Source organism: Chondrus crispus, genomic scaffold (genome assembly GCF_000350225.1).
Source record: "Chondrus crispus Stackhouse genomic scaffold, scaffold_4, whole genome shotgun sequence".
Taxonomy (NCBI): domain Eukaryota; phylum Rhodophyta; class Florideophyceae; order Gigartinales; family Gigartinaceae; genus Chondrus; species Chondrus crispus.
The window spans coordinates 509,493-531,797 of NW_005179249.1; the positions used below are offsets into that span (position 1 = coordinate 509,493).

The 22,305-nt window shown below is 50.1% G+C and overlaps 10 protein-coding genes; 6 read left to right on the top strand and 4 right to left on the bottom strand.

Moving 5' to 3' along the window:
- Positions 1–946: 946 nt before the first annotated feature.
- CHC_T00006281001 (hypothetical protein) lies at positions 947–2,011 on the top strand. XM_005717905.1 is given in 6 exon segments: positions 947–1,094; positions 1,095–1,145; positions 1,241–1,297; positions 1,393–1,490; positions 1,605–1,833; positions 1,834–2,011. The coding sequence occupies 4 exon segments, from the start codon at positions 1,095–1,097 to the stop codon at positions 1,831–1,833; spliced, it is 435 nt and encodes a 144-aa protein (XP_005717962.1). The 5' UTR covers positions 947–1,094; the 3' UTR covers positions 1,834–2,011.
- A 536-nt stretch (positions 2,012–2,547) lies between these two features.
- On the top strand, positions 2,548–3,674 carry CHC_T00006282001 (hypothetical protein). XM_005717906.1 is given in 4 exon segments: positions 2,548–2,989; positions 3,103–3,243; positions 3,327–3,415; positions 3,416–3,674. The coding sequence occupies 3 exon segments, from the start codon at positions 2,548–2,550 to the stop codon at positions 3,413–3,415; spliced, it is 672 nt and encodes a 223-aa protein (XP_005717963.1). The 3' UTR covers positions 3,416–3,674.
- A 660-nt stretch (positions 3,675–4,334) lies between these two features.
- On the top strand, positions 4,335–5,689 carry CHC_T00006283001 (hypothetical protein). XM_005717907.1 is given in 2 exon segments: positions 4,335–5,213; positions 5,214–5,689. The coding sequence occupies 1 exon segment, from the start codon at positions 4,335–4,337 to the stop codon at positions 5,211–5,213; it is 879 nt and encodes a 292-aa protein (XP_005717964.1). The 3' UTR covers positions 5,214–5,689.
- A 1,131-nt stretch (positions 5,690–6,820) lies between these two features.
- On the bottom strand, positions 6,821–7,783 carry CHC_T00006284001 (hypothetical protein). XM_005717908.1 is given in 2 exon segments: positions 6,821–7,291; positions 7,292–7,783. The coding sequence occupies 1 exon segment, from the start codon at positions 7,781–7,783 to the stop codon at positions 7,292–7,294; it is 492 nt and encodes a 163-aa protein (XP_005717965.1). The 3' UTR covers positions 6,821–7,291.
- A 153-nt stretch (positions 7,784–7,936) lies between these two features.
- Positions 7,937–12,121, top strand: CHC_T00006285001 (hypothetical protein). The gene is made up of 8 exons (XM_005717909.1): positions 7,937–7,972; positions 8,089–8,422; positions 8,639–9,110; positions 9,168–9,555; positions 9,631–10,746; positions 10,795–11,290; positions 11,384–11,891; positions 11,935–12,121. The coding sequence occupies exons 1-8, from the start codon at positions 7,937–7,939 to the stop codon at positions 12,119–12,121; spliced, it is 3,537 nt and encodes a 1,178-aa protein (XP_005717966.1).
- A 14-nt stretch (positions 12,122–12,135) lies between these two features.
- CHC_T00006286001 (hypothetical protein) lies at positions 12,136–13,105 on the top strand. XM_005717910.1 is given in 2 exon segments: positions 12,136–13,062; positions 13,063–13,105. 1 exon segment carries the CDS (start codon positions 12,136–12,138, stop codon positions 13,060–13,062), a length of 927 nt encoding a protein of 308 aa, XP_005717967.1. The 3' UTR covers positions 13,063–13,105.
- A 30-nt stretch (positions 13,106–13,135) lies between these two features.
- On the bottom strand, positions 13,136–14,701 carry CHC_T00006287001 (hypothetical protein). The gene has a single exon (XM_005717911.1). It carries the CDS (start codon positions 14,699–14,701, stop codon positions 13,136–13,138), a length of 1,566 nt encoding a protein of 521 aa, XP_005717968.1.
- Positions 14,702–16,544: 1,843 nt separating this feature from the next.
- On the top strand, positions 16,545–16,628 carry CHC_T00006288001 (hypothetical protein). Its single transcript, XM_005717912.1, has one exon. It carries the CDS (start codon positions 16,545–16,547, stop codon positions 16,626–16,628), a length of 84 nt encoding a protein of 27 aa, XP_005717969.1.
- Positions 16,629–16,639: 11 nt separating this feature from the next.
- On the bottom strand, positions 16,640–17,905 carry CHC_T00006289001 (hypothetical protein). Its single transcript, XM_005717913.1, has one exon. The coding sequence runs from the start codon at positions 17,903–17,905 to the stop codon at positions 16,640–16,642; it is 1,266 nt and encodes a 421-aa protein (XP_005717970.1).
- A 213-nt stretch (positions 17,906–18,118) lies between these two features.
- On the bottom strand, positions 18,119–19,454 carry CHC_T00010183001 (VAMP7b). XM_005717914.1 is given in 5 exon segments: positions 18,119–18,318; positions 18,319–18,531; positions 18,609–18,865; positions 18,959–19,181; positions 19,182–19,454. The coding sequence occupies 3 exon segments, from the start codon at positions 19,179–19,181 to the stop codon at positions 18,319–18,321; spliced, it is 693 nt and encodes a 230-aa protein (XP_005717971.1). The 5' UTR covers positions 19,182–19,454; the 3' UTR covers positions 18,119–18,318.
- Positions 19,455–22,305: the final 2,851 nt, after the last annotated feature.

The following is a 22,305-nucleotide window of genomic DNA, read 5'->3' on the forward strand; positions in this document are numbered from 1 at the left end:
ACGAAAGAGAACAGAACCAACACAGCAACATGGTTTAGGACAGAAATACCTTCTCTACTTATAGGTCATAGAATCCCATTTTATCAATTCTGCCCATACCAACATCGCACTGAGGCAAGTAGTGTTCAAAAAAGGCGCACAAATCGCTGCAAACGCTTGAATGTCTTCTCCTATCGTAGAAGGATAGTTGGTTGAAGAGCTCCAACCCGCATAGTCCCACTAGATCAGATTATTCTCAGTGAAGAAATAATTGCACTTGGGCCGAATGTCTATGCGAAACCAAAAATCAATAGTGCAAATGTCGATTAGAATACAGATGTAATCGAGGTAAGTCATATTATCCCCTTTCTTATCGTATCTCTAGGAAAAACCCGTTCCTCATACCAAAGACGAAAGATTGCGTACGGAAGATCGGTTCAAGATTTTAATATCCTCCTCTTCCTTCCTTCTTATGATAAACGGAAAATATATATATCCATTTTTGGAACGGCGATGACAACAGCGGAGGTCAGGGTATGGAAAAATATCTGAAACTGGGTGAGGGAAAGCCAATTCCTAGGTCCACTGCAGAGAGGAATTGTTTCACAGCCTTTGTGATCGTGTTCACAAAATATATTCACAGTTGTGTCAGGTGACTTGTGAGCAGGTAGAAAAAATCTAGAGGACATGCATTACTTTACTTGAATTTATTATATCATACAAGGTGACGTAGAGGTGTGTCTCTTCTTGTGGTTGTTGCCAGCACTTAAATGCAAATTTCGTGGGCGATGCACTGCCAGACATTTAGCAAGACCATTCCATTATGACACTGAAGGTGCGAAAGTGAGGAAATGCTTAATTGACTTTCATACGGTCACACCACGCTCATCCAGAAAATGCTTCCAATGTAATGAGAGTAAATTTTTTCTGGAACTTAAACAGCACTTTCATCACATAATGCTCCCCGAAAACTTCTTGACTGGTATACAACAGAAAAGTAACGAGATCGCCCTCCTCTAGAATCCCTTGAGCTTTCGACTCTACCATTCCCATTCTGCAACACTGCTGAGACCTCCCAAAACTGCAGCTTCACGCAAAACAGATTTTCAAGTGTCATGACTTGGCAAACATACATTGATGACCATCTGGTCCCCGCTGGCTTTATGGTATGAAAGTGCATCTTGACTTTTTTTGAGGAAATGGCGTTTTCCAAGCAGTCCCTGACTTTTCTCTCGAATGAGCTCTATGTGATTTGATGTAGTATGCCGCAATTGTGGGACATGATGCGTCGACATGGGCAAATACTAAGGATTTCCAGGTACGTGGTGTCAACGGTTTGTTGAGTTCGCATGCACGATGAAAACGAATCAACTTCTGACAACAGAAGCTTCTTGCTTGTTCGAAACATTTCAGGTTCTAGATGCGGAAACTAAAATACTCGTTAGCCTCTTGACTGGAGAAAAGAGCTTTGATGAAATCTCAACCACTGGATTTCATGTAGCTGGACAGAAGTATGTCGCCGTTAATATACACTTGCTGTCTCATTCGTTATGTTCCACGTGAGCGAATTTTTAGTCTTAGAACCACTAATGGATATGTTCTCTCCCTGTGGCTGCGAATTCCAGATATACGATGACTCGTTATGAGATTGATGATGATGATGGTGGGGCTGCTTTCCTCCAAGGTCGCTGTAAGGAGGAAGGAAAATCTGCACAGGGGGTCATCATCATGTGCACAGCGCAGTCATTAATTGTTGGTGTTCACGACCCTAAGTACAGCAACGGGGCTTCCTTTGGAAAAGCGAACACTGACATTGGACGTGTCGCTGATTACATTATGGAAGCCGGTTGTTAAACGTGCAGTGATTGAAGCATTGTGCAATACGCGAAAAGCAACATCACAAGGGTCCCATGCTATGTCAAGACTGCTTCTTCACCATCCCTCTTTTTGATGTGTGTCCCAGTGTACGCCCATTTTAGACCTTTACTTTGCAGTAGATGCTAAACTCATGCCTCGGTCTAGAGAATATCAGATTTACTCACTCATCTCAGTAAACGTGGATTTTTTTTTGCATTGCGATGATGAACTATCGAGGAGATACAGTGTTCTCGATCTATAGCACAAAGCGTGGTAATATACAACTACCCATGACTGTTTGATGCCTCAACATTTCGTCAAGCAATCTGACCTTCATGTATTTTAACACGCGCTTCGGTGGATACTGGGTGACAGGCTAGAACAGGGCATTGTATTTTTGCGAGGAGGAAGAGCCTTCTCCATGCACCAGCGGTATCGACGGACGAAACAGAGCATACAAGGGAAGGGCAGGGCAAGTTATCCCCAAAGCGCCCTCAATTTAATTTAAAAAAGGAAAAGTGAAATATTTAGCTGGAAAACCATGCCGTACCGACGCGCACCGGGCTCATTTTCGATGGGCGAATTCGATTCCGCTAGCGATCTGAGGGCTAGCTCGGCTCCTTGTTACACACGAACGAGACGCCGAGTCTGACCTTGGCACTTGCGTGAGCTTGGATTAGTCTCCGACGCTTCTCGTTATAATCTTCTGGGATGGTCACAAAGAAGGAGTCGGAGGCTGTTGAAAACGGTCACGACCTGTCACAAGACAAAGATAACGATTGGGACTCAGATGCAGATGGTTCTCAGAGCGAGGCGGACAGTGAAAACGAGAGTAGCAGGCAGGGAGAAATAATATATGAGGACGTTCAACTTGAAGAGCTTTCCCATCCACTTTTACGGTCTGCATTGGAAGATGCAAATAATGAACTCTGGCTCGTTCGTCTTCCGAGACATAGTGCTCTGAGAGCGGGCATTGAAGGCACGGAAGTTCACGTTGCCGAGGCTCTGACAGAAGAGTCACCTTCTACGCACGACCGAAGGGCCGGAGTGGCCAAGGGAAACTATGTGTACCGCGAACAAGCCATGGTTGACAATGATATGCGACCTGTGTTTGTTGCTACTGATGAAGCGGGGAGACCTGCGATGCGAGTCGGTGTGTTTAAACCATCAAACCCAATTGCCAAGCGGCAGATGAATACTTCTGGTAATCGAGAACTAACTCAGCTCTGAATATGCGCCCATGCTGTCACATTTGCGTTGTTCCAGGCAGGCCCTTCGCGAGATCGATTAGCATCACATTTGATGTTTCTCTCAATTCCCTCACCGCGAACAAACAGCCCCCACGACGTTACCCCTCCACTCCGAAGGGGCAAAAGCGAAGATACTTCCCAATTGGAAGCTCGAAAGGTATGGGCGGCCAGTTCTTTTGAAAGGCGATAGAAATAGAAATTGAGGGACGTATAGACTGACATGATGTGACTATCGAACAGGAAACACTGGGCGGCCTCCAGCAGTACTGTCTTCGGCAATTTCGAAATCTATGCACTCTCCCAGAAGGGAATCAAAGCAACGGCTCTGACTCAAACATTCTCAACACGGTGTGAACAGGCACAAAATCCCGCAAGCTCATGGTCTACTCAAGTTTCCAAAAGAGACTTCGATCATAGACCATTGAACAAGCCAAGCCGACCGCAGAACAATCCCAAGTCATCGAAAGAAACTGTGAGCAGAATTTCGCCACACCTAACTTATTAAAATCTGACGTGAAGAATTGCCCGTCAATATTGTATCCCTTAACTCGCTCTGAATTCAGTTCGTGGTGCTGATGATCGCTAACGCTGTGTGCGTGAAAAGCCTTGGAATATTGAAAATCATCCAACGGGCAGACAGGCACGTCAAACGCTCTTTGGTTTGTTTATCTTCATATCTAGTCTGGTTTCTTGCGGCGACGTACTACGTAACCACAAATTGGATTTGCAGGCCTTTTAGAGTACTGCCCAGAATGGCACACTCTTTAGCACTCCGGTTTTGTCTTGGGGAAGTAGCGGTTGTCCGTATTAAAACATAAACTGCACAGAAAGTGCTTTATTCCCCAGAAATGCGATGAAGCAGCTGTGAATTGCAAGGGATAGCACTGTCACACTGGAAATGGCGGCTCTTGATTATGAGTTTCACCATCAGGTGACAAGAATAAGACCTGCAGTATGAAATTGAACACCATGAATAGAAGCAAAGATAGAGAAAAGATTCTTGAGTTAATCGATACTTCTTGGCCTAGGGGGCCAAGATTACCACAAAAAGAAGAAAAAAAGCTCAACCGAAAATGACTCATTTTGGGAGGAGTCCGAAGGTATATCAAAATAATTCGGCATCCACTTTACACACATCTTGTTCTTAAACAAACACAACCGGGACAAGTTTGACATCCATTAACCAAGAGCTAGAATTCCCATCCCAAAAGCCATCCACGTGCCTGGGTCTGGGGTCATTTCCACGTCATGGATCAGGAAGTATTCCAGAAAGTGCACCCTCGCGAATATCTTGCTCGGTTTCTCAACAAAGATGTCCGGCCGGATGGACGTTCCCTCACGAAAGCTCGGCGAGTGAACATCACCGTGAGTTCTATCGCCACGGCGGTTGGATCCGCGATGCTGAAGATGGGCAAAACTACTGCCGTGGCCGGCGTTCACGCAACCCTGGTGCAACCTGCTCCAGGTGCCCCGGATCAAGGGATTTTGGATGTTGCCGTCGAGCTCCTACCCATGGCTTCTCCTAATTACAAATCAGGGCGATCATCTGAGGAAGCCATCTGTCTAACTGAGTATTTGCGAAGTCTTATCTCTCCACACATCAACATGTCGAAACTTTGCGTAGAGGCCGGGCTCTTGGTATGGCAGTTGCGTTTGACTGTGTATTGTGTCGATAATGATGGTAACTTGGAAGACGCGATACTCTTGGCAGGGGTTGCAGCCATGAGGAACGTTCTTCTTCCGTCCGTGCGCATTATCGGTGAAGAGGTGGACGAGGGTCGGGACGCACAAATGGTTGAAGTTAAGACGGAGAATGAAGAAGGGGAGGGGGAGGCTGAGTCAATCATAGCGGTCGCGACTGTGGAACGAACTAATTCCTTAGAAATAGACACCTATCCACTCCCGATATCTTTTATTTTGTTTGATGGCAAAGTACTCATTGATCCGTCTGTGGCAGAGGAGTCGGTTTGCGACTCGCGCATCACGTTTCTCTTCCGACCCACTGGGGAGCTGCGCGGCGTTTTAAAGCCAGGTGGTAAGAACGTACCCGAGAATCTGTATCAGTCTTGTCTCACCATGGCAAAGGAGAGAATACCCAAGTTGCAGGCTAAATTGGAAGCAACCTAAAATACAGGTTCTCCCAGTTCGCGAATGGAAAACCTTGAGACATCTCCACCTGTGTTCCCTCGCAACTGCTTTGATTTCTTGGCGCCAGGAAAGTCCCCGCCTAGAAGAGATTCACCAGCTTGGCTTGCTGAGAAAAAGCAGTTTCCTCGATCTGCTAGGCTCAGTTCTACGATGTTTTCAGGACACCCTGGTTTAGGTTCTCCACGAATATTTACATCACATGCATGAAGAGCGACAAAGCGAGCTCCTTGATTGTCAAGCCCCATCTGGAGACGTTCAATTTGAACGTCGAGCGGATGTGAATATGTTGTCACTCGCGTCAACAGAAAGCGAATCCCGGCATTTGACAATATGTAAGCTGCTGTGCCCCACCCAGGGCTTGCAGCTAGAACTTGTCTAGACCAGTTTCGATTCGAGCGGTTGGTGTCACGAAGAGTTTGTTGGAAGCGAAGATAAATAAAATGCCATCGGATACCTTTCCGTATTCGCGACCCCTCGTTTGCTTCCAAAATGACATTTGGTATTCGATTAAGCAAATAGTCAGATGGGCGCACATCGTCTTCAAGAATCATGACGGTGGAATGATTGTGTGCGAACGCGTGTCTCCATGCTCTGATATGCGAAAATGTGCATGCGACTTGTCCCGCCGTAACAGATTCGTTCTCTTGAACCCCGAGTATGGGTATCGGCGGCTGCCTGAGGTTGATCTGGTCGAAACGAGTTGCGTGGATGCGAGTGGGTTTAATTCCTCTCTCTGCTGTCCAAGCATTAGCATGCTGCCAGCGGTCCTCGCACTGCGGCATGCCGATGATATAGACAGCATCAAGATTGCCAAGCCCTTCAGGCGCCTCAAGCGTGGGGTCGATAGATGCAGTCGTTCCCAACGCACTACAGAAGGAAAGTAAGAAGATGACGTAGGCCCCCATTCTTAAAAGTTTGAAGCGGTCGAGACAACTTGCATTCGGAGGTCCATGGAGAAATTTCAGCCAAAATGCGAAGCCTTGACGGTGATGAAAGGCCTCCACTTCGGTATTGCGACCGCATTCGTAGAGGTAGATTTAGCGTTCCCACAGCCTTTTCCTATGTGTAGCCTTTTACAACCTCATCGGTGAGAGTTCAAAACGGTGCCGACGACTCTCAGCACCCATACACAAAGTCAAAACTAGTGCTCCATAAATCGATTGCCTCCTCTGCATTTTTGGGTGGGGCAAGGAAAAGCCCAGTAGCCAAAAAATATGTCCATCACACCGCCTAATGCTCCGCCCCACCGGTTTTGTGGAGACTCTCAGCATAACATTGATAAAGCAGGAGAAAATATGCTCCTACTCCGAAGTATTTTCCGACCGACCAGTGCGTCTCAATTGACATTTGGCGTCCCTCTGCCTGATTATCCATCAGTAAACTAAAAGATAAGAGCCTTAAACAATCCCATCACAGAGTCCCCTCCCAGAAGCTAGGTGCCTCTGCTTAACAAAAATGGTCCTTGCTGATGATGGGAGATTTCCTAACGTACTCATTGCGCCAGCAATCTGACAGGGCTGATAGATGATCCTAAGACTCTGCCCTTTCCGTCGGAAGACTGCGTTCGCTAACAGTAGTCACTGAGCTGAAGCGGTTCCCCATTGATACCCCCGGGTGAAGATGTTTTTATGAACATTCAAAACTCTCAACTCAAAGAATACCCGTCTCGGAAAAATGCGATCTACTTGCCTGAGTTATATCTTCGCGTCGAGAAAAAACCTCTATCAACACGTCGATTATACTTTTTAAAGTCCTCCGGATTTCTGCCAGTCTTCGAATTATTCATGAAATCCTTCCGCACCCTCGGTATCACCTCCGTACTGGTCTCCGGAATGACAACTTCTCCCTGTTCCTCAAACGCGGCGACAGTGCCATACTCTTTGCCATTCACGGAGATGGTATCGTCAACACGATGAACTTTCGCCTTGGCATCGTTGACCACGCTTCCATTAACGCGTACACACCTGCTTCTCACCAGAAAGGCACACGTTTCTACGCTTGCGATGTTAAACTTCCACAGCGCATTGACGAGCGGAAGGCGCGGCTTGGGGGGGCCCTCAGCGTTGTCGTTTGTCCCGCCCTTGGGACGAAGGCGGGACGACTTGCTGCTCTGCGCGCGTCGACGCTCGTTGCCGAAGCGGTTGCCTTCTCGATACGAGTCCAGCGAGCGCGCGCTCACGGTACAGCTTCGCACGCGGCGCGGCGTCAGTGGGCCGTGTGGGCAGCGCCAGCTCAGTCCTCTCGGCCGGAGCGGCACGCCTGTGAAAGCTGGTGGTTTGTCGAGCATCTTCTGCGTCGGTTTGGCGGCTGGGTACGGCAGTCTTCCTTCTCCTGGTGAATGGTGGATGGCAAACAGGGTGGGCTAACGGCGGTGGAGCTCGGAAAAAATAGTTGCGAATGCTGATGGATGGCAATGACTCTGGGCGGATTTGATGATTATTTTTCTTCAGCTTTCGTCTACAGTTGAAACGAAAATCAGCTCGCTGTTCTCCAGTGCAGAACGAAGGATCAATGAAAACGTGTCGATGTGTATACGTGTACACGTCCATCTACCAAACAGGAATTTGAGGCTTGTCATAACTTTTGATCCGACGGGGGGAAGACGCTGTCGCAGTGAGCAACTGCCTTCCCCCATAGGATACCAGGCGGATTCCGGTTGCAACATCCATGCAGCATTTCAGCCCCCTACCATTATAGCCTTCATGCGGTTTCGTTTTAAAACTTTCGACGGGGACGCAGTCAGACTCTTGCTCTCTAACAACTAAGAATGGATTTGGATACGATAGACCCACGCAGCATCGACGTCGCCCACGTAGTCGACAAGCTCCGCTTCGGCTTTTATTCTGAAGAGGAGGCCCTGCGCCTGAGTGTACGTCGCCTCACCTCCCCCTTCGCATTCGATGAACTTGGCAGACCAATCTCAAGAGGCCTCTACGACCCCGCCTTAGGTCCTTCTTCGTATAAGGATGGGCCATGTCCGACCTGCGGCTTGGGATACATCAACTGCCCCGGCCATTTCGGTCATATTGAACTGCCTGTACCTCTTCCCAACCCGTTGCTTATCAAGCTCATCATCCAAATAATGAAATGCTCATGTTGGAATTGCCAATGTCTGCGTATGAACCCCAGAGATCTTAAGTTGCATTTGGCACGTTTGTACTTTGAGGACGCCGGCATGCCAAAGTGCGGTCATGCTGTGTACTCATTCATTGTCTTACGCCGGCGGAAAACTCCCAACGATGAAAAATCTCTCGCGGAACAGCCGGACTCAGAAAGGCTCAATAGCAGCATTATTTTCAATTGGAGGGCTTATCTTCGGGGCTTACCGAAACCGATTGCGAAGTATGTCCAGCATCTAGGATCCAACGACGCGGAACTTGTCGAAAAAAAAATCCTACAATCAGCCCACGCTGCTTGGAAAGAAGCAGCAGCTGCAAACCGATTACTGAAGCTACGCTCTGTGGGGTGGAAACACACCCAAGATATCATCTTGAAGTTTATGGCTGCTTGTCCTAATTGCGGCAAGGCGGCTACTTCTGTGAGAGTTGGTGGTCGCGGCCGCCTGTTTTACTCTGAATCCAGCACGCAGATATTGTTGTCGCCGACCGAGATTGAAAGCCACATCGCTGCCTTATGGAAGACCTACCCTAGCCTGTTTGAATTACTCTTTGGTTTACAGGGGAGGTCTCTGGATGCCGTTGGGGAGTCTTCGGGGCATCGGCGCTTATTTGTCAAAGTTGCGCTTGTCCCCCCCTCGAGATTTCGGCCGACTCAAACCGTAGGGACCATGGACTATGCTTCTGAGCACCCGCAAAACATCTTTTTCCAGCGGATTCTCACGGAAATTGAAGTCATTATGAAGGCTAACGAGCAAGGGTTAAGACCAGAGGCTGCTTCTGACGACTCGGATAATGAAGCAGAGGAAGTCGAAAGACCGTCAAAGAAGAGGTTTGCAGAAGCCATGAGCAACATGCAAGAGGCCTTGGGAGACCTCTATGACAGCGCTGGCATGTCTGCAAGCTCTGGACGGGTGCAAATGACAGGTATTCGACAACAAATTGAGGCCAAGGCTGGGCTTTTTCGAAAGCACATGATGGGAAAACGCGTCAATTATAGTTGTAGATCTGTAATCGGTCCAGACGTCTTCCTCGATACGAATGAGCTTGGGATACCAGAGAGCTTTGCGAAACTTTTGACAGTCCCCGAGCCTGTCATCGCAACAAACTTAAAGGAAATGCAAGCTGCTGTGCTGAATGGGCCAGATGTTTATCCGGGGGCTGTAGCCGTCGAAGACTGGACAACGACTGGGAATCACCGTGTTGTCAAGTTCCGCTCATCACAAGACCGTCGGCGACTGGTTGCCCAAGCTGGACTTTTACTTCAGAACCAGATCGAGAATGGCAGCTCAAAAACTAACGGGCTGCACAACGGAGATGCTGCTTCGGAGGCAGCGGGGATGAGCGGTATAAGCTCTGCAGGGACCTCAGTCCCGAAGCGAGTGCACCGTCACCTGAGGACGGGGGACGTGGTTTTATTTAACAGGCAGCCAACTTTGCATCGAGTGTCAATTATGGCTCACAAAGTCCGTGTCTTACCTAAAGATCGCACTCTCCGATTCCATTATGCCAATTGTGGGTCCTACAACGCTGATTTCGATGGAGATGAAATGAACGTGCATGTACCACAAGACTATCTTGCCCGGGCTGAAGCAGAGGAACTTCTGCTTAGCAGCAAACACTACATCGTCCCAACCTCTGGGGCTCCAATACGTGGACTGATTCAAGATCACATCGCTGCAGCGACACTTCTGAGTCGGCGAGACACATTCATGGAAAGAGAGGAGTTCACGCAATTTCTATATGCCGCCACGGAAAAATTGATGAATTGCCCGGCCAGACATGGAACAAAGTACATAATTCCAGAGCCGGCATTGTACAAACCGCAGAGGCTATGGACTGGGAAGCAACTGATATCTGCTATTCTCTTTGTCGTGCGAAACGGACGACCAGGTCTGAACCTTGAAGCCGGCACGCGAACAAAATCAAATGTAATCGGAAAGGAGGAATCGTTGATCCTTTTCCGCCATGGATTGTTACTACGAGGTGTCATTGACAAGAGCTCTTTGGGTGCTGCCATGTATGGCATTGTTCACGCGATTCAAGAAGCATATGGTTGTGACGCGTCAGACGCCTTTCTCAGCGCTATGAGTCGCTTATGTGTGTTCTTTATCAGATCCCATGGGCATACAACAGGGGTTGATGACCTACTATTGCAAGAGCACGGCGACCTAAAGCGGCGTAAAATTCTTGCGGAAGCAGCTGAAACGATAGGAGCTGACGTGACCAATGCTGTTTACGCAGAGATGAGCCAAACTGATCAGCAAGTCAGAACAGCGAAATCGCTTCCAGAAGCGCGCACACTCATTGAAGAAATGATTCGCAGAGATGGAAAAGAAGCAGAGGACCGACTTGACACATCTATGAAGACGGCCTTAAACAAAGTTTCTTCTGCTGTAACACAAGAATGTATCCCTGCTGCGCTAAGGAAGGCATTTCCGAAGAACGGTTTTGCCCTCATGACCAATACCGGTGCGAAGGGTTCTGCAGTGAATTCAGCTCAGATATCATGCCTCTTGGGATCAACAGTTCTCGAAGGAAAACGAGTTCCCCGAATGGGAGGAAGTGGTGCAACTTTACCATGTTTTGCGCCCTTTGATGCATCACCCAACGCAGGTGGTTTCGTTTCTGGGCGGTTTCTCACAGGCATTTCACCACAAGAATTCTTTTTTCACTCTATGTCAGGAAGAGAGGGTCTTCTCGATACGTCTCTCAAAACTGCCAATTCTGGATATCTCCAGCGCTGTCTCATCAAGCATCTTGAAGGAATTCGATTACATTATGACTACACGGTCCGCGACAGTGACCAGACGATTTTACAATTCATATATGGTGACGATGGTATTGATCCATCAAAATCACGTTGGCTCAACACGAAAATTGAATGGCAACTCGCCAACCAGCAGTGTTTGCAAGATCCAGGTCAAAACTCTTCAAAACGTCTGGGCCAAAAAGGCGTTGGCACTCTAAAGAAAATGGGAAGAAGCGGAACTCTCCTAGAAGAGCTATCTCCTGGGGCTATATCTCAGCCAGGAGTCGTTTCCGAATCTTTTGAAGCGGCAATTGATGCAACTGTAAAACGCTCGACGGCAGGCGATCGAGAAAGCATTCGAGATTTCCTTTATGATAGGTATCGGTCCGCCGCCTTGGAACCAGGCGAAGCTGTGGGTGTGGTAGCAGCTCAAGGAGTAGGGGAGCCATCTACTCAAATGACATTGAATACGTTTCATCATACTGGGTCCAGTTCTGCACATGTGACGCTCGGTATCCCTCGTTTGCGAGAACTGCTTATGACAGCTTCAAAGAACCCAAAAACTCCCTGCATGAAGTTACCGATATGTGCGAAAGATCCACAACACGGGGCAAAACTCCTCTGCAGGAAGTTACAGAAGATTAATTTGCTCGACCTGATCACTAATATATCAGTTCGTGAGCAAGGAATCCGACTTTCACCAGGTGAGTGTCAATGGGCTATACGGACTTGTGAAATCCTCTTGCAATTTCCTCCAGAGAGCCTTTACAAGAAGCAACTTGGACTACAGTTTGCATCCATCAAAACTTTCGTTGGGCGTTTTTTCCTGGAGAGTTTTCACGATTTGGTCAACAAAGAACTCCGGAAAGTGTCGTCCGATATCGGTGGATTTAAGGAAGAGGCGATATCAGCCTACGAACATGTTGCTGAAAGACCAAGAGAATTACAAGCCGAATCTTGTGAGGGAGACCAACTGGAGTCTGACAATGATGAAACAAGTGAAACAAGTGGTGCTCTGAACGACCCATCTAATATGCAAGAGGAGACCGCAGACGACACATCGGACCTCGGTGTCGCATCGTCTTCGGACGAAGAAGGACGGCAGAGCGATGAAGATAACGTGGAACAACTAGACACAAGGAAGCATACCAGAGCCCTTATGAAAGAGGAAATGGATGCCACATTAGGAGAAGCTGATGAGGAAAAAGATGAGACACCAATGGAGGTAAAGAAGAGGTCGAATGTGAAAAAGAAAAAGAAACGTAGAAGGCCAACTTTCGGGGTGGTGGATAACCCTGACAAAGCTTTTCTGGACCTCTCTGCTTCCGGTCATCTTGGTTATATCCCCAGGTCCTTCCAAGATATAGACGGCGAGACCTTACGTTTTACTTGGGGTTTACCCGTCGCGTTGTGGGGAAGGATTGATATTACGGGAATTGCTAAAGAAGCCGCACGCGGTTTGAAGCTTCACGCAGTCCCTCAGATATCACGGTGCTTTGTGGAATCAGATGCGAACGGGGTCACCGTTGTAACGGAGGGATCAAACATTTGCGCGATCATAGAGAAAGGACAGGGACTCATAGATTTCAACCGGCTATTGACAAATGACATGCATGGTATTCTCGAAAGGTATGGTGTGGAAGCTCTCCGTCAGTCACTAATACAGGAGCTACGCGCTGTCTTCAAAGCAAATGGAATCCCTGTCGACATTCGCCATCTCTCCCTGATAGCAGATTACATGACGAACGAAGGGTCATATCGTGGGTTTAACAGGCAATCAATGAACAGCACGCCAAGCCCTTTCCAGAAAATGACTTTTGAGACGAGCATTAAGTTTCTAACGGAGAGTGCCCTCAACGGGACGTACGATGACATGAAGAGTCCGAGTGCGGCAGTTGCGATGGGTCAAGTCTATGAGGGCGGTACGGGAAGTTTCGAATTGATGGAGCGGTTACGATAATCTACGGAGTAAAAATTCCTTGAATGGTGTCTACTCTTGCAAAGGATATGCAAAGTACAATGGTGTCAGAGGTCTAGTCCCAGAATTTTATGTCGCCATCCCAGCCGCATGAAACTACCAGAGAGGGCTTGGTCGGATGCCACTCAAGTCCTATACAAACTCCCTTGTGTCCCTGAAGCGTTCGAAACAATCTCGAGCTCTTCCAATCCCAGAAAAACAAGCGACCTAGACTGTCTCCACTGCCGATGAAGCGCCCATCACCAGAAAACGTCAAACCACACGCGTAGCCCGCAACCAAGTGACCACCATACCTTTTTTTCGTGTTGTGCTTAAAACGATCCCTTGCCGAGTATATAGCAATTTTGTTGTCCATGCTCTGACAAGCTAACCATTTGCGATTTGGATGCAACACGGTCACCGGCATCGAATGCATTAGTGGATCGCTGACATACTTTATGACCACAGGTATACCGTAATCCCACACACGGAGCACCTTATCGTCAGCACTGGACACAAACCGTGTGTTATCTTCCACAAATGAAATCGAATTGACGGCCCCCATGTGCTGATCATACTCCTGCACCACCTCGTTAGCATTGCGCACGTCAATCTGCAGTATCTTTCGATTTGCGCATCCCGCCAGAAACTCGTTCTGCTTCTCCGGTTCTGGATTGAACTTTACGCAGGACGGCGCCGCACCTGTTGTAAAACTGCCCACCACGCGCCCAGTCTCTGTATCCCACAACTTGACGGTCGCATCGTAGCTCGCCGTGAGAAAACGCCGCCCGTCGTTTGAAAAGCACACGTCCCGAATGGTCTTCGAATGGCCGCAGTAATCTCGCACAAGCTTCCCCGACGACGTCCTCCACACACGCGCCTTACCATCCATGCCCGCGCTAAGCAGCAAATGGCCGTACTCTGGAAAAAAACGGACAACAGACACGCCGCCGACATGCGCACCTTTCAGCTCACGGGCACATCGCTTCGGAATGTACGGCGTGTACTCCTCAAGGTCGGCAAATGTCCGCGCGCCGCCGCTGGGCATGACCCATGAGCGACCCTGGTAGTCTTTTGCTTCGTTGGCGTGGAAAGTCGAGGTGGGTATGAGCGGCCCTTGGTCGCGAAGCTTCTTAGCCGATGGTTTCGGGGATGAAGAGCGCTCCCGCTTTCGTGGGGCTTGTTTGCGCGATGATTCCGCTGGCTTGTCATTCTTGCAATCGTCTGGACGATGACCTGGGCGTTGTTGAGCGGCGTTGCGAGTGGCAGTGTCCACGGCAACTGCTCGTGCTGCGAATCTGCGCTCGTTCGCGTTAAATTCAGCGGCATCTATTTCGACGGCCTCAATTATGCCAGTAACGATTTTCTTCTTCGTTGCAGGTGGCGGAGTCTTGGATTCGATGACGGCGGCGGGGGAAACGCCAGCCTCATCTCCTGATGAAGAATCTGAGACGGAGACACCTTGAACAGTGGTGTACTGCCCGAGCAAGTCCATGCTCCGAGTTGCTCTATCGTCGTACTTTACGCTCTTCCGTAAGTGACAATTGAAAGGATGTGCTAGATTGCGGAAACGGCTCGAACAACACCGGACATGGAAACTGTTCACAACTGCACGGAGAAAAGAAAAAATTACAGGGGCCATTACCCATTAGTGCCGCCCCGCGCGGGAGCCACAAACCCGGCACTATTCGGAGACGGCATTAATCTGTGACTGCGTCATATCGATTTCCGTACATTTGGTTGGCCTGTAGATCGGTGATTTCGAGCTTCTGCGCTCAGTCTGGCGCATACGCGTGGTTTTCGTCTTCCTAGGGAGCGGAACCATAGCGATTATTGACTGCGAAAGGTGTTCGTGCTGGGAGGAACGTTGGAGTTTTAGGTACCTTGGTGGTAAGAGAGACGGGAGCACAACAGCAAGGGTGACAGATGTGACACGCGGCGTTTTTCGTCTTCCTGTCCCTCTAGAGGGGTGCACTAATCGAAGCGTGGCAACAAAAAATTCGGCACGAATGCGCGTCCCCCCTCCCCCCCCCTGTAGGGGAGCGCTCGGCAGCTCTCAAGGCAATGCAGTGCACTGGGTACAGGATCAAAATCCCTATCTTACAGTCTGATACTCAATGTCTTAAAATACAAAATCAAAACAAAAACCTTCATCGTTAAAAGGGGCGTGACAGATCAATTGTTCTTTTTGTCGGCTTTAATGCCTGCTAGAGAAGGGCAGAGGTCACAGAATGCGGAGGCTAGTTTAAAGTTTTGCAACGGGCTTCTCCTCCAGCGGCCCGTGCTGTCGCAATTTAATTTAATCTGCACAGGAGCCCTTCGAGCTCACAGAGATAGCTGTTGGCGAAATTCCATTCGCTTAGCAGAACAATTGGCTTCGGGCGGCACTACAAAGCTCTGCATATCTCTCTCGCTTTTTCTTCATTCTCCCGGAACAGAGGACACGGTAAAATCAAACAAAGAAGAAAGGCTTCGGGTTATTGCGTTTTGAGCTTGACCGAACGATCCCAATGAACGCGATTTAGACCTAGAGACGTACTGTATAGCCGCCAGTGACCATTCAAATATGAAGTGGTATTGCAATCACCATACAAGGATTGCATCCTTGCACGCAATACAGGTCGCAGTCATGCACCATCCGTAGGAACTAGAAGATATGGTACATAAGTCGGCAAAAGCATTCCTGTTCGCAATCCTTCATTGAATGCAATCATGCAATCAGAGCCTCTCTTTGCAGTGCGCGAAGAGAGAAAGCAAAATTGCATAGTCTCGGGGATTGGTAGCACAACTCCTTGGCCCCGCTTCACACCAGTCGTATTTGCGGCAGTACATACAGTTGTACAGTATAGATGCACCGTTCTCTCTGAGGGGAGGGAGAAGCTGAATACATATTGACGTATATGTTCTTCCTACCGGGATTCTCTACAAACAGCTCTTATCGCCTTAGGTGATTTCATCTTCGATGGGTCGGAGAAAATCAGCAAGGACGTCTAAAAATTAGCAGCGTCATTAGAGTGATTTCGACATGTCATTGTGCTGCTCTTTCCCCAGTGCAGTATTCGCTCAAAGGACCTGTCGGTAGAAGAAGAGATACGCATGGTCATTCCCTCAATACTTTCTAACTATTTGTGTCTGAGTGTTCTAACTGCTAAAATCTACTCAATCGCAAACATGCAATCGCGATGAGGGGGCGCACAACAGTGCCAAATTATTCTGTGCGCAGATAGTCTATCTAAGGAATGCCGTCATCATGCCACATGTCGTCGGGCGTTGTCTGACAGTTGACATTCTCAGAGAGATCGATGACATCAGAATAAGCCCATACACAGAGTTCCGCGAGAACCTCTACCTTACGGTCTCAAAAAAATGTGAATGTATCCTGGAGACGTAGTGAAACCACGTCAGTGATCATTCAAACACACAGCGGTAATGCTATCAACGCACAGTAACTACGCCCTTTTCGTGGAATACTATTGATATAATATATGAGTTTACGGCCGAGCATCTTGTTACACCATTGCAACCAAAATCAGACAAGCAAGACAACCTCGCCTATGTACACTCCGTAAACATCTTGCCATCACTTCCCGGCATGATCATGCTTCTCTCTTGCATCCGACGTTCTTGTTCGCGAATCAGTTCGTGAACCTTCAGTCTCTCCTGAAACCCCAGGCTTGCCCTCCTCGCCCACGTCAAGCGCCTCAAAATCTGCCTGCATCAAGAGTTTGCCCTTCTCCGCCCTCCCCTCAGCATATGCCCTCTCCTTGCTCTCTCCACTCAGGTTCGACCACACAGCGGCTATCGTCACCAGCATAGCCCCCGCAATCCCCTGCGCCCCCAGAGTCTCCCCTAACAACAAGTAGGCAAACATCGCGCCGTACACAGGATCCAGAGCGTACAGCACGGCGGCCCTCTCCGCTGGAATCTTCTTCTGCCCGACCGTCTGTAAGTAGTTACTCAGCGCCGTCGTCACGAGGCCCAGGTACAGCACGCCCGCGAGCGTCTCCGGGGAGCCTGGCACGAGCCCCGTGGCCACCTGCTTCGCGAGCTCAACCCCACTGAGTGCCGGTGCGGCCCACATCGAATCCAGCACGGCCCACACTCCGCTCAGCGCCGCCACGCCGCCAATCGCGACCGCGGACACCGCCGCGGGTTCCGCGGTAGCGGCAGCGCACTCCATGCGCACGATGAACATAGCGCTTGCCGCGGCCGCGGCGACGGACCAAAAATCGCCGACCACGGGTGGCGAGCCGTCATACGTCAATAAGACGGTCCCGGCCAGGGCGAGCGCGGCGGACGCCCACACGGACGGCGCAATGCGCCTCCCATAAAGCAGGCGAGCCAGGAGCGGCACGAGTTTGACGTTGAGATAGAGCAGAAAGCCCGAGCGTGCGGCGGTGGTCGTCTGCAAGGCGACGGCCTGCGCGGCGTAGCCCGCAAACATCCAGGCGGCCTGCTCGAGGCCGCGCGTCCAGACAGGCGGAGGGCGGCGCAGATTTGGGAGGGGCGGCAGAAAGGGAATGGAGACGAGCGCGGCGAGGAGGAAGCGCGCGCAGTTCAGAGAGGCCGGGGTGGCGTCGGCGCTGTCCACGGCGAGCTTGATGACGGAATGCTGCGTGCCCCAGAGGACCGTGACCAGGTTGAGCAAGACAACGGAGACCGTTTTCGACGGGCCGGTGGATGAAGGGGGGGAGGAAGAGGCGCGCGAGGTGGGGGGTGGGGCGGAGGAGGGGCGCGGGCGCGAGCTGCGGACAGGTAGACGTAGACGGCGGGGGAGCGCGCTGCGAGATGGGGAGAGGAGGGGCGGGCGGAGCGAGAAGGTGGGCAGGAAGGCGGGTGCAGGCATTGGAGACGAGGCGTGGACACGTACGCGAGGAGAGGGGTTCGGGTCATGGCGAGTGACGGAAGGTCATGGTCGGAGACGGGGGAGGGAGATGTATCTAGTGTGAGGTCGCGGATGATGAAAGGTTGTCTTGTTTTTTGCACTGGCCCTCTGAGAGGAATAGTGAGCACAAAGTTGGGACACAACAATGCAACAATGGGGGGGTGCACGATAGTCTTACTGTACCTAACTTTTTTTTTCTTTTTTTCTTTTTTTTCGGTTAAAATGAGGCTATGCAAGATACAATTTGTGATCCATTCGCGACGACATTGGAATTCGATCACCGCTGAAGGTTTCCGACATCGCTGTGAAACATCCAACACCTTCCGTTGTGCACACCAAGCGTTTGTCAAACATCAAGTGCTTTGTAGTAGCTTCTAGGCTTTAGTTTCGCCCTCGCGTTTCTTCATAAACAGAGGAATCAAAACCAGCAATGCCAAGGTGAGCACAAGAACAAAGATGAAAATGTTCATCTTCAAGCTCTTCCACCGCATCCGCTCCTTGGCGTCTTTCGTGCTCCGATTAAAAGTACTCGCTTCGTTCCGCATTGTGTCGCTGCTGTCGAGGAGTGTTTCCAAGTTTTCTTGGTTCTGTCCATAAGCAAATCAAACGTCAGATAAACTCTATTATCTGTACCAACGCGCTCTTGCAGAGAAATCATACATACCTTCAAGGCCGCCTGGATGTTCGTTTGCATCAACCCCTTCACTTGGTCCACCTGTAACGCGACGCTCGAAATCTTATCCTCCCTCGCCACGTCCTCGTATCTGTCCATCATGCGCTTCAAAAACGGCTTGGCCACCTTGGCCACGCCATCATTCTTCCCTCCCGCAAGCTCTGTCTTGAACTCTTGTTCAAATTCTGCGCGTGCTTCGGACAGGAGCTTGAAGGCCGTGCGCTGTGGGTAGTTTGTCGCGGTGATTACTGCATCGCGCAACATAAAAGAACAAACGTCGTTAGGCAGGGCATTAGAAGACGGCTTTCTAAACGCTTTTTTCTGCGTGGGCGGGCTCGTACCTAGGTAAACCAGAGCTGGGTCCGCGCTGTAGTGAATGTTTCCCACATCCTTGTCGGCTATCGTTAGTCGATCGTGTTCATCAATGCGCCCGCTGACCAGCACCCTGGACAAAATGGAGTCCAGCTGTTGCTTGCTTTGTTCTCGAGAATCGGTTGCCACGCAGGAAACGAGAATTTGTTTGTCGGGTACACGGGCGATGCCCATGTACACCACATTCGCCATCACTTTGAGAATGACAAAGATAAAGCACCCGGTCCGTTTCGGCGTTTCTGTCAGGTGTTATGCAGAGTTCTTCGAGGACATAAAAAACGGCCTTCAAGAATAGTAAAAAATGCAAAGCTCCTTGGAAGCAGGGCGAATGGTTCTTTGGATTGTGAGCAGGAAGAAGCAGGACCACTGAGTCTTTACTATTCGGTGACGCAAAAGGCAAAGTCTTGACCAAATGCTTGTCCTCTGACCTCTTCTGAACTGAAACGATTTTGCGAATAAAAAAAAGGCTAATGCTGCGTATATAGCGGAGGGGTCTCGGAAGAGCACAAGGAAAGATAACTCTCATACTGTAGGGCAAAACGGAAATGCACATGGAGGAAAGGGCATCGCTCTTCGAATTAACGCAAAAATATATACCGCATATAGCAATCCGCAGTGTATAATTAATAAAAATGTCGTAGAACCGCTCTGGAAAGCGTTGCCAAGGGTTTGTCTGTTTGTTTTTGTTCTTGTTTTACCGCTCGCCACGAAATGAACACCCACTGACATAGTTTCATGTACAAGACGTGAGCATCTTCCTACCGGAAGAATTTTCTGAACAGGTTGAAGTGATAGGGGAAAGGATAAGCATGTACAATATGGGCGTTTCGTGTCATATATAGCGCACCGTTTGCTTGTCATCGGCTTTAATAATAAACCGGATTCTTTTTTTGAAGAAATCCCTTTTTCCGTTTTCGACACTCGCTTGCTGTCGAGATCAAGACTTTTTAGTGGGATTGAAAAGCACCAACACCGGTCGCCCACTCGTTGCAAAAAGTTGTGCGTATCCGACTTGAGAATACTTAAAGCAAGCAAAATGGAGAGTCACTGCATTCTTTGCAGTACTGCAGTTTTTCTTACCGGTCATTTACAATTGTCTCGCGCCTCGGGGCAGAAATAAATATGTAGATGTGGGTGCAGATTATTGATTCGTAACATGTTGTCGGCGTGCTGCAGAAGCAATCCACGCAGCGTGCTATACAAAGATTTGCGTCTCAGATAGAGGAGTTGTGCGATATTTTATTTTTATTTTTAAAAAAACTACCCTTGATTTATGAGAAGTACCAAGGCCAAGACTTGTCAGAAAAAGTGTTGTAGTATTTGCAATAATAAAAATGATGTAAAACTTTAGGATCGCAACGCGGAAAGCTGGGCTCGCGAGGCGCGGTCGCCGCACGGCATGCGCCGTCGTGAAAGGCACATGTCGTTCTACGGCATGGGCGTGTACCTGTATTTGACAAGGTTTTCAGAGAGCTGACATGTGCGGTTGCGGTGGTATTGCATGATACTGGTGTAGGGGGAGCCAAGGGCATGTTCGCAGGAAATGACACTGACATCATGCAACAGCCACAGAGACGCGAGAGCCGACAGCGCCCCAAGCAGGGTACCGTATCAATTCTGCGACTGTAAGGCCTGTGCTTGTCATCCACGCGCGAACTGCGTACCGCACGATGCATAGATGAAAGTTGCTGCGAAATCGACAGAGAGAGAGAGAGAAAGAGAGAGAGAGAGAGAGATAGCGCATGTGCAATGCGGTGGAGGAGGAAGTCGGACAAATAAAGAAGGCGCAGGCTGTGTCGCAAAAAGTGTGTTTTTTTTTTTTTTCCCGTCAGAAGTCGGTGATTTTGTTTTAGTTTATGTTTTTACATTGCAGCAGCGGGTCTGCGGGCTGGCGGCTCCTGACGAGGCATGGGATCCTGTGGTGGTGCCAAGGAGGAGTTGGGCAAGCGAATATATAGGGCCTCGACGACTGCGGGCCATTCCCTTTGGAAGCGATCGCGAATTTCTGTGCACAGCGGAATGTGCGAGTTTCTGCTGCTATACAAGCTGGACAGGCGCTTGAAGGAGACCGAGGTGCGGATGTGGTCTTCTTCGCGAATGGTGACAATGATTTTGATTTTTCTGTCGATGCGGCGCCCGCCGAGCGGCACGCGCATGGTACGTAACCTGAGCACGGGGTTGACGTCGTGGGGGTCTGTAGGGTAGCGAGATACGCGGCATCCCATCTCGCGGAGGAGTGTTTCCAAAGTGGCGGCGCATTGCTTGGCCGTCATACTAGTGCTAAATCCGAGGGTGGTGTTGGTGTTGCTGTTGTGGCGAGCGCCTGCACTCGAGGATGTGTCCAGCGAGGCGGCCTCATCTGAGGTAGTGCTGGTCTTGTCGACAGGTTGTTTTGAGGCGGGGGAATGAGAGGTGGGGTGGAGCAAAATGATCATGGATGGGTCGTTGCTATCGTCGCTGTTGATGGTGGCCTTGAGATGCTCGCTCTTGCGCACAAGGCCCTCGCCGCTCTTGATGACAGTGCGGAACGCCCTGCTCATATTTGCGCTCTTCCGCAACCTTCCTTTCGACGAATCGATGGCTTTCGTAATATGGCGGATAGTAGCCTCCTCGTCGTCCCCCGGGTGGTGGTGGTGGTGGTCGTCGTCGCCGTTCTCGGTGTGATCGTGCTGATGGGTGGTGGTGGTGGTGGGAGTAGTAGAGATGCGGTTAAGGTGCGGAGTAGATTGGTGGTGGGGCTCGATAGACGAGCCCTTCAAGTAGGCATTGATATCGCGCAGGGTATCATCATCATGATGATGCTTGGAGACGGTGTCAAGGTCGGCGGCGAGGACGGGGTCGTTGTTCGGGGTGAGGACGAAATCCAAATCCCTGACAAAGTCACCCCTCCTCCTGCCGAAGACATCCTCCTCGGCGACGGCGTTGGGGCGGTCCGGCAAGCGCTCGCCGATCTCGACGAGCGAGTCGGACTCTGAGACCTCGTAATCCGAGCAGGCGTACGACGAGTGCCTCTTCCTCCTGATGCGGTCGACCCTCCTGGCGCCGAACTTGGTCCAGAGAATGTCGTCCGTGGCGGACCTGGGCGAGAGGGAGGCGCTGCCGGTGCTCGACCAGATGCGGCTGGAGGAGGAGTCCGCAAAGCTCATGGAGCTAGGGGTGCGGGAGATGTTATGTGGGTCGTGCGGGTGTCGGATGCGTTCGCGGGCGCGGTCACGGTCGCGCAGACCGCCCATCGAGAGCCTGCGCAGCGTCTGCGACGAGGAGATGCGGCGCAGGAGCGGGCGCTGTCGCGGGAGCGGGAGGGGAGTTGGAGCGG